At 40.4% G+C, this 13172-nt stretch overlaps 1 protein-coding gene across 1 annotated transcript in view; it reads left to right on the top strand.

Moving 5' to 3' along the window:
* Positions 1 to 2811: 2811 nt before the first annotated feature.
* LOC148009212 (heat shock 70 kDa protein 10, mitochondrial-like) overlaps positions 2812 to 13172 on the top strand; it is a 51555-nt gene continuing 41194 nt past the window's right edge. The window contains exons 1-2 of the mRNA XM_087673695.1: positions 2812 to 3145; positions 3231 to 3289. Of these exons, the coding sequence (XP_087529821.1) occupies positions 3080 to 3145; positions 3231 to 3289 (125 nt within the window). The 5' untranslated portion in view covers positions 2812 to 3079. The remainder of the gene's footprint in view (positions 3146 to 3230; positions 3290 to 13172) is intronic.

The following is a 13172-nucleotide window of genomic DNA, read 5'->3' as shown; positions in this document are numbered from 1 at the left end:
CTAGGAGTGACTAAGCATAGACCATTGATACCAAAGATTGTCACAAACTTAAAGTGTCAATAAACTATACATCCTATAAGCATATACAACACTGACAAACTGATAATAGAAGTAAGTGCCGTTGTCCAAGGCATACGGAATCAAATTAGGCCACAAGCAAGAGTAAGTGCATCCAATAACATACAAGAGAGGATATACATGAACCAGGAGTTCATGTATATTATCTCTTAAATTCGTAGATCTAAAATAAATAGTTATGAGCATAGGAGATGGCTTCGTATAGGGAAGAAGATTGAAGAGCGTTTAATTTTGCTAGAATTTCCAATTGCAAACCATCTTCATATTTTCATTATTGTGTATCCTCGACGTCTTCTTCCAACATGTGTAAAAGAAGAAGATGCTACCATAATGAATCATGAACCCCCTCCCTTCTTTTAGTTGGAAGTACTCAAACTATAAGCAATGTGTTTATTGGAGGAGCAGCAAGAACATGCTAGCATACAAAAATTGGAGGGAGAATAATAGCCATATACAGTTTGATCTATAGTAGTTCAAGCCTTATCCAATTTAATTGTGACCTCTCTCTCTCTCTCTCTCTCTCTCTCTCTCTCTCTCTCTCTCTCTCTCTCTCTCTCTCTCTCTCTCTCTCTCTCTCTCTCTCTCTCTCTCTCTCTCTCTCTCTCTCTCTCTCTCGCCTTGAAGGCTGTTAAACATCAACATGACCCTATTACCTTGAGAGGGAAGAACATTTATAATAGTAATAACAAGCTTTGTAAAGGCTAGAGAAGCAAAAAGTGAGGCATGACACAAATTGGGTGCAATCCCCCCCATGCATTATAAGGGTTCTCCCCAATATTGCATGCATTTATTAATTTTTATTTGTCTTATGCCTAAAACAACATATTGCATCCATGCTTTTTGTGAATAGCTCTGATTTCTCTAATATCTAAATAATATCTAAAATCCAATATAGTATCTTTTGGCTCAATAACAATAACAATGCCCATCCTTAGAAGTATGCAATAGAAATGCCATAGGTGTCTCAAGTGCATAATCAACAATCCAAAACATATTAATTCTCTAAACATCTACATAGCGCAATAATGCGACTAGTGCTACATGTTCACACGTGCAACAAGTTGTGATCATGGGGTAAATATAGGGTAATTGAGCCAATAATCGAAGACATAAGAATTCAAACATTGAAATTCACTGTGGATATAAATTTTTTATGCTTGAGAGTATCAATGTATCTGCAATGTCTTTCCCTAATGGAAAAATAAATCTTTGCTTATGCAATGAAAAATTCAAGCTAAGAATCCCAAGTGATCGATTTCTTTGTAAAAATGCACCTTCTAATGCATAAATACGACAATGAGGAGTCATTAAAAGGACTTTCATATTCCATTTTTTGGAGAATAGAGTTCTGTGCATAGAATAGGGAAAGATGGCCCATAGTTGAATACCTAAGGATTTGAAAATTGGAATTGAGAGTATCAATGTATTCACAATGTCTATCTCCATTGATAAAACCAAATTTTGCTTGCATAAGGTAGAATTTGAGCTAAAAGTCCCACCCAATTGACTTCTTTGTAAAAAGATGCACCTATGATTTTACTATGCATATTACATAACAACTAGGAGACTTTAACCATACTTTTGTATTCCTAGGTAAGAGGGCCATTAGTTAAACACTCGAGGATTTGAATATTGGAATTTACTATTGAGATGAAATGTGCATGCTTGAGAGTATCAATGTGTTCATAATGCCTATCCTTGCTCACAAAACAAGTTTTTCTCCTACAATGCAAAATTCAATAAAAAATCCTATGTGACAGATTCCTTTGTAAAAAGAAGCACCTTCTAATGCATATTACATAATAATGATGAGCCTTTAACAAGACTTTTGCATTTGAATTTTACAATAGGGTTTGTGCATAAAAATAAGGTAAAAGGGCTAGTAGTTAAACACCTCAGGATTTGAAGATTGTGGATATAAATTTTGTACATTTGAGAGTATTGAGGTGTTTAGAATGTGGATCTCTATTGGCAAAATAGATTTTTACTCGAGTAGTATAGAATATGAGTAGAATATTCTATGCAACATAATTCTTTGTAAAAACATGCACCCTATAATGCAAATTACATAACAACTAGGAGCCTTTAATAAGACTTTGGCACTTCAATCGTAAAATAGGATCTAAACCTACATCCCAAGCCAAATTGTCAATCTACGTTGCCATAGACCAATTGCTCCTTACTCACTTTGTCATCATCATAATTATCCACGAAATGTTATATAATCAAGCCCCTCTTAGTGCTAAGAAATGTTTTATTATTGGCACCTATTCTCCCTCTCTTGCCACATGCACATTTACCAACTTAGGAGAGAGAAAATGACGAATTGGAAACACACAGACACATGTAAGTTGAAGCTTGACGTGGGTCCTGATGAAAGTCCAATAGAGAGAGAGAGAGAGAGAGAGAGAGAGAGAGAGAGAGAGAGAGAGAGATTTAAACAAACCATTGAATGTCTTTCCCATCTTGGAAGGCCATATGGAATGACTTGTTAGAGTTTACATAGCACCCTCATTTTCAAAGGTGCTACATTAACTCTCCAGGTCTCTAAGATGTGCTACCAAGTAATGATCTTGTACCAATGAGTCATAGCCTAGAAGATTGAGGTGGGTGGGTGAGCTTATCTCGGTCTCCGGCGTTCAACTTCCCAATACCTACCATCTCTCGATGGTTTGCTTCTAGTGACGTCCTATATAAACAGCCAAAAATGGCTCACACTACAAAAAGGTTATGGTCTTGTGAATTAACACCCATCGAGCCAAGTCTAATACACCATATTGATTAGTGCAAGACAATTCACTTGTGCGTCTCCCAGCCCTTCAGCCATTACCTTATAGTATAGAAGCCTAGATGACGGCTAATCACGAGAAAGGGTTTAGGGCTTTAGAAGTCAGTCAGAAGGGCTAGACGTTTTCGGGGAGGAATGCCAGGCCAGTGTGGTCTGGCTTTCTGCTGAAAGGGTGCGCTCGTCGGTTGTCGCCGAAGCTTTCTTGCTGCAGCAATGGCGAGGCTTCTCAGAATAAGTCAAGCCTCACTCAGAAGACGAGCGCCCTGTCGTCCATTTCCGGTACTACTGTGCTGGCTCACACATTCTCGTCGTCGTTTGCTATGCTGCTCTTTTGCTTTCACTCACGGCAATGGTCATTTTGCAGGTAGGAGACCCCTCCACAGCCCTGAGGTTTGGTTTTGCTGACATTCTGAGAGCCCTTAGGTACTTGTTTCACCTGCCCCTCTCAGAAATGTTGATTTTTAGGTGGTTGCTACTTGTGTTCTTTAGCACCCCCTCAGAAATGTTCACTTTTAGGGAGCAGCTTAAGCATTTTATCATATTACAATATTGTTCTACTTGTGAGTATCATACTTATCAAAGCATTTCCTAGTTGTGCTTTTCTAGACTTGAACATGGAAATAGAGTACAAACTCAAGAACGCACAGCGGCAAAAGAAAGAAACAACCATCAGTGGCCTTTAAGAGGGATAGTGCTCCCATTGGGAGCGCATGAAAAGGCACACACACTTTTCAAGGATGCACATTCTATACCACACCCATAATAGTTTGCTTCTTTTCTCTCTATATTAGCACAAAGGAGACCTAACAAAGCTTTAATCAAAACAATAATTTGAAGGCTGAGTTGTTATGGCCATTGGATCTACTTTATTGACTTTCACCTAGTGACTATGACAACACCCCTTCTAGTAATAAAAAGTTCAGTTTGAGACTTTAGTGCAAGGTTCATCGCCGTCTTCCTCTTCACATCTTTACATTTTTCATCCCATTGTTGGCTCTTGTGGCTATCTTGCACATTCAATTCAATTGTAGTGATTAAGTTATAGAGTTTGGACCCACACTTAGAGTAGGTATGTAAGAACACAATTAGACTAGCTAGGGAGTACATTGTTGCCATATCTTCTAGCACGCATGTGCGCTTGCAAACCTGAGTAAAATCATTGTTGGCATATACTGTGCTAGCAAGCATGGCAAACATCACAAGCATTGATGAAACTAGCTCATGTTTTGAGAAATTTAGTGGAGAATTTTTTTTTGGGAGGATGCCATTGGTTTTTAAAGAAAAGGAGATGTGGAAATTTGTCATTGGTAAAGAGTTAGAATCAAAAGAGAATACGGAAAAGGAAGTCATGAACTACTGTAGAAAAGGTTGTGTGAGGATCTTGGAGGGCCATTTTGGATGGAGAGAGAGTTGTGAGAGACTAGGGAGAGGCAACCAACAATGAAATGATAGTATTCTCGGTTTGTCAGATTAGTTCAAAAGTATGTAATAGCTGATTGCGTAGCGTGATAGGACACGGCAACAAGCTTTCTTCTTTGCCCTAGAGAGGTGGTGATAGAAGGGAAACTTGTTGTTGCACTAGGTTTTATTCCCCTTTCGAAAGCTGTTACTGCCATTAGAATTGCCACTAGAGCCATCGTTCGAAAGATTCCCTATGCAATTGATTTTCTCTCTCATTCTATGATAATCTCTTAGCAGCTCTTAGTAAGATTCAATCATTAATGATGGATAGTTAGAGCATTTATTGCTGTAAAATAACAATTGCAATAATAATTTGTGGAGAATTTATTGTTGTAAACCCTAATTTTTAGCGAAAATTGGAGTTAACCAACCACCTTAGGTTTTGTGCTAGAGGGATGGGGATGGGCTCCTCGCTTTGGCATGACGGCTCTACTATTAAAGACCTATCAGGTGGAATCTTTGTTGGAAATTGTATAGTTTCAGCATTTCCAAGAGCTCAACCCATCCCACTTGATTGTAACATGTCATCATGCCTAGAAGGCCGAAGAGACAAAGGCCTAGAAGACCTATCACTCCTCAAGGACCCCCTCGATCCCTGAATCTCAGAGCGTGTCATGGGCCCAACGAGGAGGATGTCGAATCTCGCCTCGGCGCTCTCCATCCGTTGAACTATATGGAAGGTCCACCATCAACGGAGGAACAAGCGGTGAATTCGATGGTTGGGTAGTAGGCTCCTCATATGAAAAAGAGTCCTCAAGAGACTTAGGCTCACGAGGAACAATCGGTGGGGCCCAGCTATCACCGGGATCTCCAAGTACAAGGTGATCCTCACTCCCTCTGGGGCTGGAACCTCCACGAACCATACATCATGGCTTGTGTAGACATCCTTCTTAATATGAACATACAATTGGTAGCCTCGAGATTGTGAGCTATAGCCCACAAACACTTGTCTTTTGGAAGTTGCTTCAAATTTGTCACGCTGTGGCTTCGGGATGTGAACATAAGCATCACACCCAAAAACCCTGAAATAAGAAACATCGGGCTTGGATCCAAAGTACGTCTCAAAAGGAGTCATACCAACAATAGCGGAAGTAGGGGAAAGATTAAGGATGTGAATTGAAGTAGCTAGAGGCTCAGCCCATAGACACTGAGGTGTCTGATGAAGCTCCATCATAGTATGGGCCATCTTGATCACAATGCCATTCTTCCTCTCCAAAATGCCATTCTCCTGAGGGGTGTTTGTATTGGCAAACTCCTAGTGTACGCCACAATTTGTACAAAACCAAGCAAACTCATTAGAAACAAATTCTTTGCTCTTATTCGATTGTAAGGTCTTCAACTTTCGCCCCGATTGGTTCTTCTCAAAGAGCAACCAATCCTTGAAGTTGGAGAAAGCCTCTGACTTCAACTTCAAGAAATAGGTCCATGTCATCCTACTGTATGTTAAGAGTGTAGCGATGCGGAAGCGTGGGACCTAGATTGAGAGAGTGAACACAGAGAAAAGAGAAAAAGAGATTGTGAAACATAGAAAATTTACAGTGAAGAATGTTGTATAGGGATGCAGAATTATACACAGGTGCAGAGAGAATATTTGCGTATGTCTCCACCTTGAGGATCTTGATCTTTGTCAGTCCGAGTGTTGTCTATCACTAGTAGGTTATCTCAGAGAATATCTGCGTATGTCTCCACCTTGAGGATCTTGATCTCTGTTAGTCCGAGTGTTGTCTATCACCAATAGGTTATCTTTGTCAGATATAGGTGATAGACAAGTGTTGAAAAGGAGTGCTATAAATAGCAAAAGAAAATATCAAGAAAATGACCAGCATCAGGTCGGTTGCATTTAATGCAGCTAACTGCATAAAAACTGTTTGACCGCTCAGCCTGGCCAATTGCGGACTGCCATGTGGCATCTGCGTCGGTTGCTGACGTGTCTTGTTGACGTGGCTGCTGACATGGTTGCTGACGTGTCCTACTTTTTCACAATTGAAGGCCGAAGGACGCTGTGAAAAACATGGGTGTCAAAGGCAAAAATTGTAACAAGTTACACTCGTTAGATTCTAGGTGAATTTTGGTGTCAATTTGCCCCTAGGACCATTAATTTGCCATTAAGTGTCAGTGGTGAAACTAGGGACTAGGTATTAGTTAATGGATTAATGCTTGTCCAAGGGTCAATTAATGCATGGGACCACTTTGGGTTGCAAATGGCCTAGCCAATTAATTTTTGGATGGGCAAGCCCAATTTTTTGGGCATGGATTAATTCTGAAAATTAATTAAATGATTGGAAATTGCTGAAAATGGATTAAGAAAGCTGCCGCTTGGTAAAACTTTCCCATGCAAGTGGGGGAAAGGAATAGGGCTGAAGGGAGAGGGAAATCTCGTTTTTTCATTTTGGAACTGTTGGGAAGAAGTGTTGGATTGTTGCTACCAGCTTTTGGGGCCATTTCCCAGCCATTGGAGACCATTTTGGTGATGCAGATTGCATATTCTTGACCTTGGGAAGCTAGCAATTGCTGCTGATACACTTTCTCTTGAAGATCATAGTCTCTAATGCTCCTATTGTTGTTGGTGCATTCGTTTGGGGCTGGTACAGCAGGGCAGCTGCGACAAATCTCAGAATTTCCTCTCTCTACAGCATTCTCTCATCTCCTTCAGCCTATGCCCAGCTATTCTCAGCCATTTGGAGGAGATTCCAGCCATTTTTGGTGGGCTGATCTGTAATTTCTGCAGTAAACCCTAATTTACAGCAGAAATTAGGGTTTAGCAGCCACCTTGGGATCCGTGCCAGAGATTGAAGGCTCAAGGGATTGAAATCAGCAGTTGATAACTGAAGATTATCAAGGGATTTCAAGAGCCAGCCCATCCCGAATTGATTTGGGGAAGCATTTGGCCAGCCAAGGGTCAAATTGGAGAAGAAGTCGTGGGTGAATCAAGGGGCAAATGACCCAAAATGCTCGCTGGTCATTTATGACAGTAAAAGCAATTGGTTAGCAGGAAGAGATTGAAGAATCTCAAGTTGTACTCCTTTCAATTGAATGAAAGCTAAGGAAATACCCCAATGGGCACCAATTTTGGGGAAGAATGTTATGGCAAAGTATGTATTTCATTTTATGTGCATTTATTTATTGCTGTAATTAACTCTTAAATCAGGTTATCACTACCCATTCCAATAAGGAAGGCTGGTCTCATAGAGTGAAGCAATGCAGAAGCGAATGACCGTGATAAAGAGTGAATAGAGTGAGAAGAGAGAGAGAGAAAGAGACAGTGAAACATAGAAAATCTGCAGTGAAGAATGTTGTGTAGGGATGCAGAATTATACACGGGTGCAGAGAAAACATCTGCGTATGTCTCGACCTTGAGGATCTCGATCTCTGTCAGCCCTGAGAGCAATCTCCGCAATTAGTAGACTGAAATTTGTTAGAGACAATGTGTAGACTGCTGAAAACTCAGCCTATTTATAGGCTGTAAATAAAACGATAAACGATCAGGTTTCAATGTAGCTGATTGTAGTTGGACTTTTCGTTTGCTGCCATGTGGCATTGTTGACGTGACCGTGTTTAGGAAATGACTCTCAGCAGTAAGCCACTGTTGGGAATAAAGGGCTATCGTGCTTGTTATATGTACACGGGTGTGAACACACCCTTAGCACATTTGTACTTTCTCATATATCTATCTAAAACCTAAAGAGGTATACTAGTCTTTTGTATCGAATATCCATTGTGTCGTGCTCACTCTCTCCTTTCTACTGCTCTCTACTCTCTATGTGTTTTATCCGTTGCGTTTACTCTCAGCTTAGTCAGGCTTCATCAAATTGGTATTAGAGTACACAGGCTGTGTACGCTTCCCTAAGCCAATGATGGTGTCAAGTGATAGCAGAGGCGCATGCGAGCATGAGCTTCAGATCCCAGATGTGGAACGCCAGTTGGCAAGTCGCAGGTTGCTAGCGACGTGTTTGAGGTGACTAAGCTCAGGCCACACGCTACAGACAAAACGTTGCAGGCGACATGCTGCAGGCGACTTGCGACTCGATGAACCAAGACCATGCAACCAGCCAAGTGACACGCAACGTGGTTCAGACTGTCAACAAGGCAGCAATTGATGAGACGATAGTGAGGCTGACGCGGATTGACGACCACGATTAGTTGCCACGAACGTGGCATGTGAGGCCAAGCGACAACGAGCAGAGGTTAACACCATTTTTTTTGGAAATATCTTTTTTTTTTCCTTCTTCATGAGGCATTCACACGCAAAGGCACAAAGCCAAAATTTCCCCAAGGAATTTGGGGCTTTTCTCGGATCTGGGGACTTTAATGCAGAATTGGATAATCTGACTCAGAAATTGCAAAATTGGTACACATTTGCCGAGAAATTTTGGGGCTTTCCACATTTTAGTGAAGTTTTCTCAATTTCATTGAAATTTGTGCACATCGGACCCAAGAAATTTGGGAATTTGTCCAGATTTGATGCGAGTAAGATACAACAGTGATATTTTTCTCAAAAAATGCAGGAATTTGTGACATTTTGCCTCCGACATTTAGGGCTTTTCATGTACATGCAAGAATTGGGCTGAAATTTACCCAATTTCTCGACATTGATGCACATTGGACCCCGTGCACATTGGGGCTTTTGCTATTTGGGTGAAATTTGTGCGCCATTTGGTCATTTTATGTATATACGGGTTTAGGGTTGGTTAAGAATCAGATTGATAAGACACTTAAGTGATTTCGCTTTGACAATGGTGGAGAATATGTGTCCAAAGCCTTTCAGGCACTTTATGACAGCAAAGGGATAAAGAGAAGCTCACTGCCCCTCATAATCCGCCCCAAAATGGTGTTGCAGAGTGTATGAATCGGACCATTCAAGACAAGGTCCGTACAATGCTATCACATGTTGCTTTATCCCATGGTTTTTGGGCAGAGGCTGTTATGACAACCATACACTTGATTAATCGGCCACCAAACAAGTCTTTCGAGGGGGGGGTGGGGGATTTCCCAGGAGGCGTGGTCAGGCAAGCCACCTTTATGCTCACCTGATAGTGTTTGGCTTCGAGGCTTTTGTGCACATTCGTAAAGAAGAACCTAGCAAACTTGAGCGAAAGTCCTGTAAATGCATTTTCCTAGGTTATGGTGACGAGGGTGAAATGGAGTATAGATTATGGGATCCTGAGAAAAGGAAAAATAGTACGCAACAATGATGTTATCTTTCGGGAAGATCGCATGCATAAACAACCAAAAAAGATTGAGGAGGTCCGTAGGGTTGTTTTTCGGGAAGAAATACCCTTTGTATAGCAAAATGTGCCCGCTAAACAACAACAATTACTTGCTGTAAATGAACCTGTAAATGTGCATTTGCTTTGGAAAGTAGAAGGCATTTGTCATTGGCTTTACGGATGCAGACTATGCTGGTCATGCGGGCTACAGAAAGTCCACTTCTGGGTATGCGTTTACCTTCATAAGAGGAGTAGTCTCTTGGATCTCTAGGCTACAGAAGTGTGTTGCATTGTCTACTACAGAGGCAGAGTATGTGGCTGCCACTGAGGCATGCAAGGAGACTTTATGGCTTTCACGTCTGGTGGGAGAGCTTGGCATTACAGAGTTACTTGTTTTTCATTGTGATAGTCAAAGTGTTATCATGCTAGCACGGAATCCCGTCTTTCATGCAAAGACAAAGCACATACATGTGAAGTATCACTTCATTAGAGATGTACTTGACAGCAAGAGCATCGAGCTTGTCAAAGTACATACAGATGATAATCTTGCAGATCTTCTCATGAAGGGTCTTTTTGTAGAGTGGCTTGATCATTACTGAGAGATGATGAAAGTTAGATAGGTATATCTATTTCAGCTTTGTACATAGCTAGACCTAGCTAATTCTTTTCTCCTCTTAAGGTATATTGCCTTTAGGTGAGAGGTTGTTGGGAATAAAGGGCTATCGTGCCTTTTATATGTGCAGGGGTGTGAACACACACCCCTAGCACATTTATACTTTCATATATATTTATCTAAAACCTAAAGAGGTACACTAGTCTTTTGTACAGAACATCCATTGTGTCGTGCTCACTCTCTCCTTTCTACTACTCTCTACTCTTTGTGTGGGTTATCCATCGTGTTCACTCTTAGCTCAGTCAGGCTCCATCAGCCACCACATAGAGTGAGTGCAGCCAAACATGAGGAGATTATAAGTCAAGTGAATGAGCTGTTAGAAGAAGGGTTGATTTAGCTTAACTCATTTCATTTTTATTCTCCAATGCTTTTGGTGCAGAAAAATGATAGTTCATTGTGTATGTGCATTGACTATTGTGCTTTGAACAAGGTTACGATAAAGAATTACTTTTCAATTTCTCAGATGAATGATGTTATGGATAGATTAGAAGTGGTAGCCATATTCAGCCGTATAGATTTGAAAAGTGGGTATCATCAGATACGCATTAGATCGGAAGATATGCTTGAGAGAGCTTCTAGGATATCTTTTGGATTGTATGAATTTCTTGTTATGCCTTTTGGACTTACGAATGCTCCTGTCACTTTTATTCGGATGATGGATCGCATCTTCAAGCCACATAGATGATTTTTGGTACTATCTTTGATGACATGATTGTCTATTCAAAGAACGAGAGAGAGAGTATAAAAGGCATTTGGAGATTGTGTTCAATGAATTACGTGAGCATAGGTTGGTTATTAATGACAAGAAACGTGAATTATTCTTGCATGAAATATCCACTTTTTGGGGCATTATGTATTGGCTAATGATATTCTTATGGACCTCACAAAGATTGAGGTAGTATGATCATGGCCACCTTTGAGAAATGTGTATGAGATCCATAGCTTCTTGGATTGATGTTCTTACTACAGGAAGTATATACGTGGATTTTGGTGAAATTGCATCTGCATTGCATACTTTGTAAAAGAAGAATGTGTCATTTAGATGGACAGCAGTGGAAATTTCAGCATTTGAAAAGTTGAAGGAAAAGATGACATTAGATATTGTGCTTGTGTTGCTCGATCTAAGGAAGTCATTCGTAGCTCAGTGTGATGCATGTGGTGACAACATTGGAGTTATTTTTATGTAGGATAGTCGAGTTGTGGCTTATGAGAGACGAATTCTCCACGGTGCAAAAAAGAATTTGCACGTTTATAAAAAAGAGCTCTTGGCTATAATTCATGCATTGTCCATGTGAAACTATTATTTGTTGGGGGTTGTTGGGGGCAGATTTTACAGTGTAAATAGACCATTAAACTCCGAGATACTTTCTGACATAGACAAAGTTGTTAGAGAAGCAAATGAAATGGGTAAATTTTCTTTTTGTGTTTCACTTTCAGATTGTATATATTTGTGGTAAAAGGAATGTTGTGGCTGATGCACTGTCATATAAGCTACAAGGTTTATAACATTGGGTTGGATGCCATGAAAGAGCAACATGTTGATTCAGACTTTGCTAATTTACGATAAGCTTTGCAATGGCCAAAGGCATGAACACTTTGTGCTAAGAGATAGATTTTTGATGATGCATGGACAATTGTGTGTCATAAAGCTGTTAAGATCCAAAGTTATCATTGAAAGTCATGCTCCTTCGTATGCAGGACATAGAGGTATTGATGTGACGGTCAAGGTAGTGGAGCATTTCTTTTATTGGCCAGCTTTGGGACATGTTGAAATTCTCATCATCCTTCCATTCAAAGATAGATGGTCAGTTTGAGAAAGCAAATTCCACAACGTTAGATCTTTTGAGCTGCTATGTTTCACACTACAAGATATAGTGGGAGCAATATTTGCCCTTGGTTGACTTTGCTTACAACATAGTGCATAGTTCCATGGGCAAAGCTCCATTTGAGGTGGTTCAGAGAGACAAGAAGGTACACCCTATTCTACAAACTAAGGATAAGATCTTTGAGGCTGATTGTTGTGTGGAAAACTTGGACGCAGCCTATGCAAAGACAAAGTATGCACTTCAGAGATCGTAGAAAAAGCAAAAAGAGGAAAGCTCATCACCACAAATGTGCTTTGTAGTTTGCAGAGGGCGATTATGTATTGGTGCTTTTTGCAAAGGCAAAGCTAAAAAAGATGAAAGAAAGAGAAAGATGTTGGAGTAAGAGGGGCACAACTGAGAGAGATGGAGGTCGAGTAGGAGTAAGCGTGAGAGTGTGACGGTTGGAGAAGATGTAAGCAGAGTGAAAGGTCGAATCGATAAGAGTGTACCAACAATGTGTTGGTACACAAAGAATAAAATGTCTTTATACTTGGGGCACGTAAAGGGTGCGTTCACATGTATAATGTGTGTGTACTATACACGGAGATTATCAAGCCTTTATATCCCAACAACCTTCCACTTAAAGGTTTTATATGAATCTCTAGCTAACCAACTCCCACTGGTCGAATGCAATGCTTGTGCTGAGCTTTGCTTAGACTTTTAGTGAGAACATCTACAGGGTTATTTTGTGTTTTAATCTTGGTCAATGTGATTTGACCATCTTCCAGAATCTGTCTGATGAAGTGATATCACACATCTATATGCTTTGTGCGTGAATGATACATGGCATTTATAGCCAGATACACAACACTCTGACTATCACATCCCAAAACTGCAGTATCCATAGACATGCCGAGATCATCTATAAGTCTGCTAAACCATATAGCTTCCTTAGAAGCTTCAGTAGCTGATATGTATTCAGCTTCAGTGGTACTCAGTGCAACAATGTTTTGCAACCTAGAACACCAAGAAACAACCCCACCAACAACTGTAAAGATATACCCGTTGGTGGACCTACGAGTGTCTAAGTCACCAGCAATGTCTGTATCACAATAACCCTGCAAACTAAGTGCACCGTGCCCATAGCAAATACTTTTTCT

The sequence above is a fragment of the Lygodium microphyllum genome, unplaced genomic scaffold (genome assembly GCF_053477565.2).
Source record: "Lygodium microphyllum isolate KBCC unplaced genomic scaffold, Lygodium_microphyllum_v1.1.10 scaffold_33, whole genome shotgun sequence".
NCBI lineage: Eukaryota > Viridiplantae > Streptophyta > Polypodiopsida > Schizaeales > Lygodiaceae > Lygodium > Lygodium microphyllum.
The sequence above is the reverse complement of the archived record's forward strand: the minus strand, read 5'-3'. Positions and strand labels throughout refer to the sequence as shown.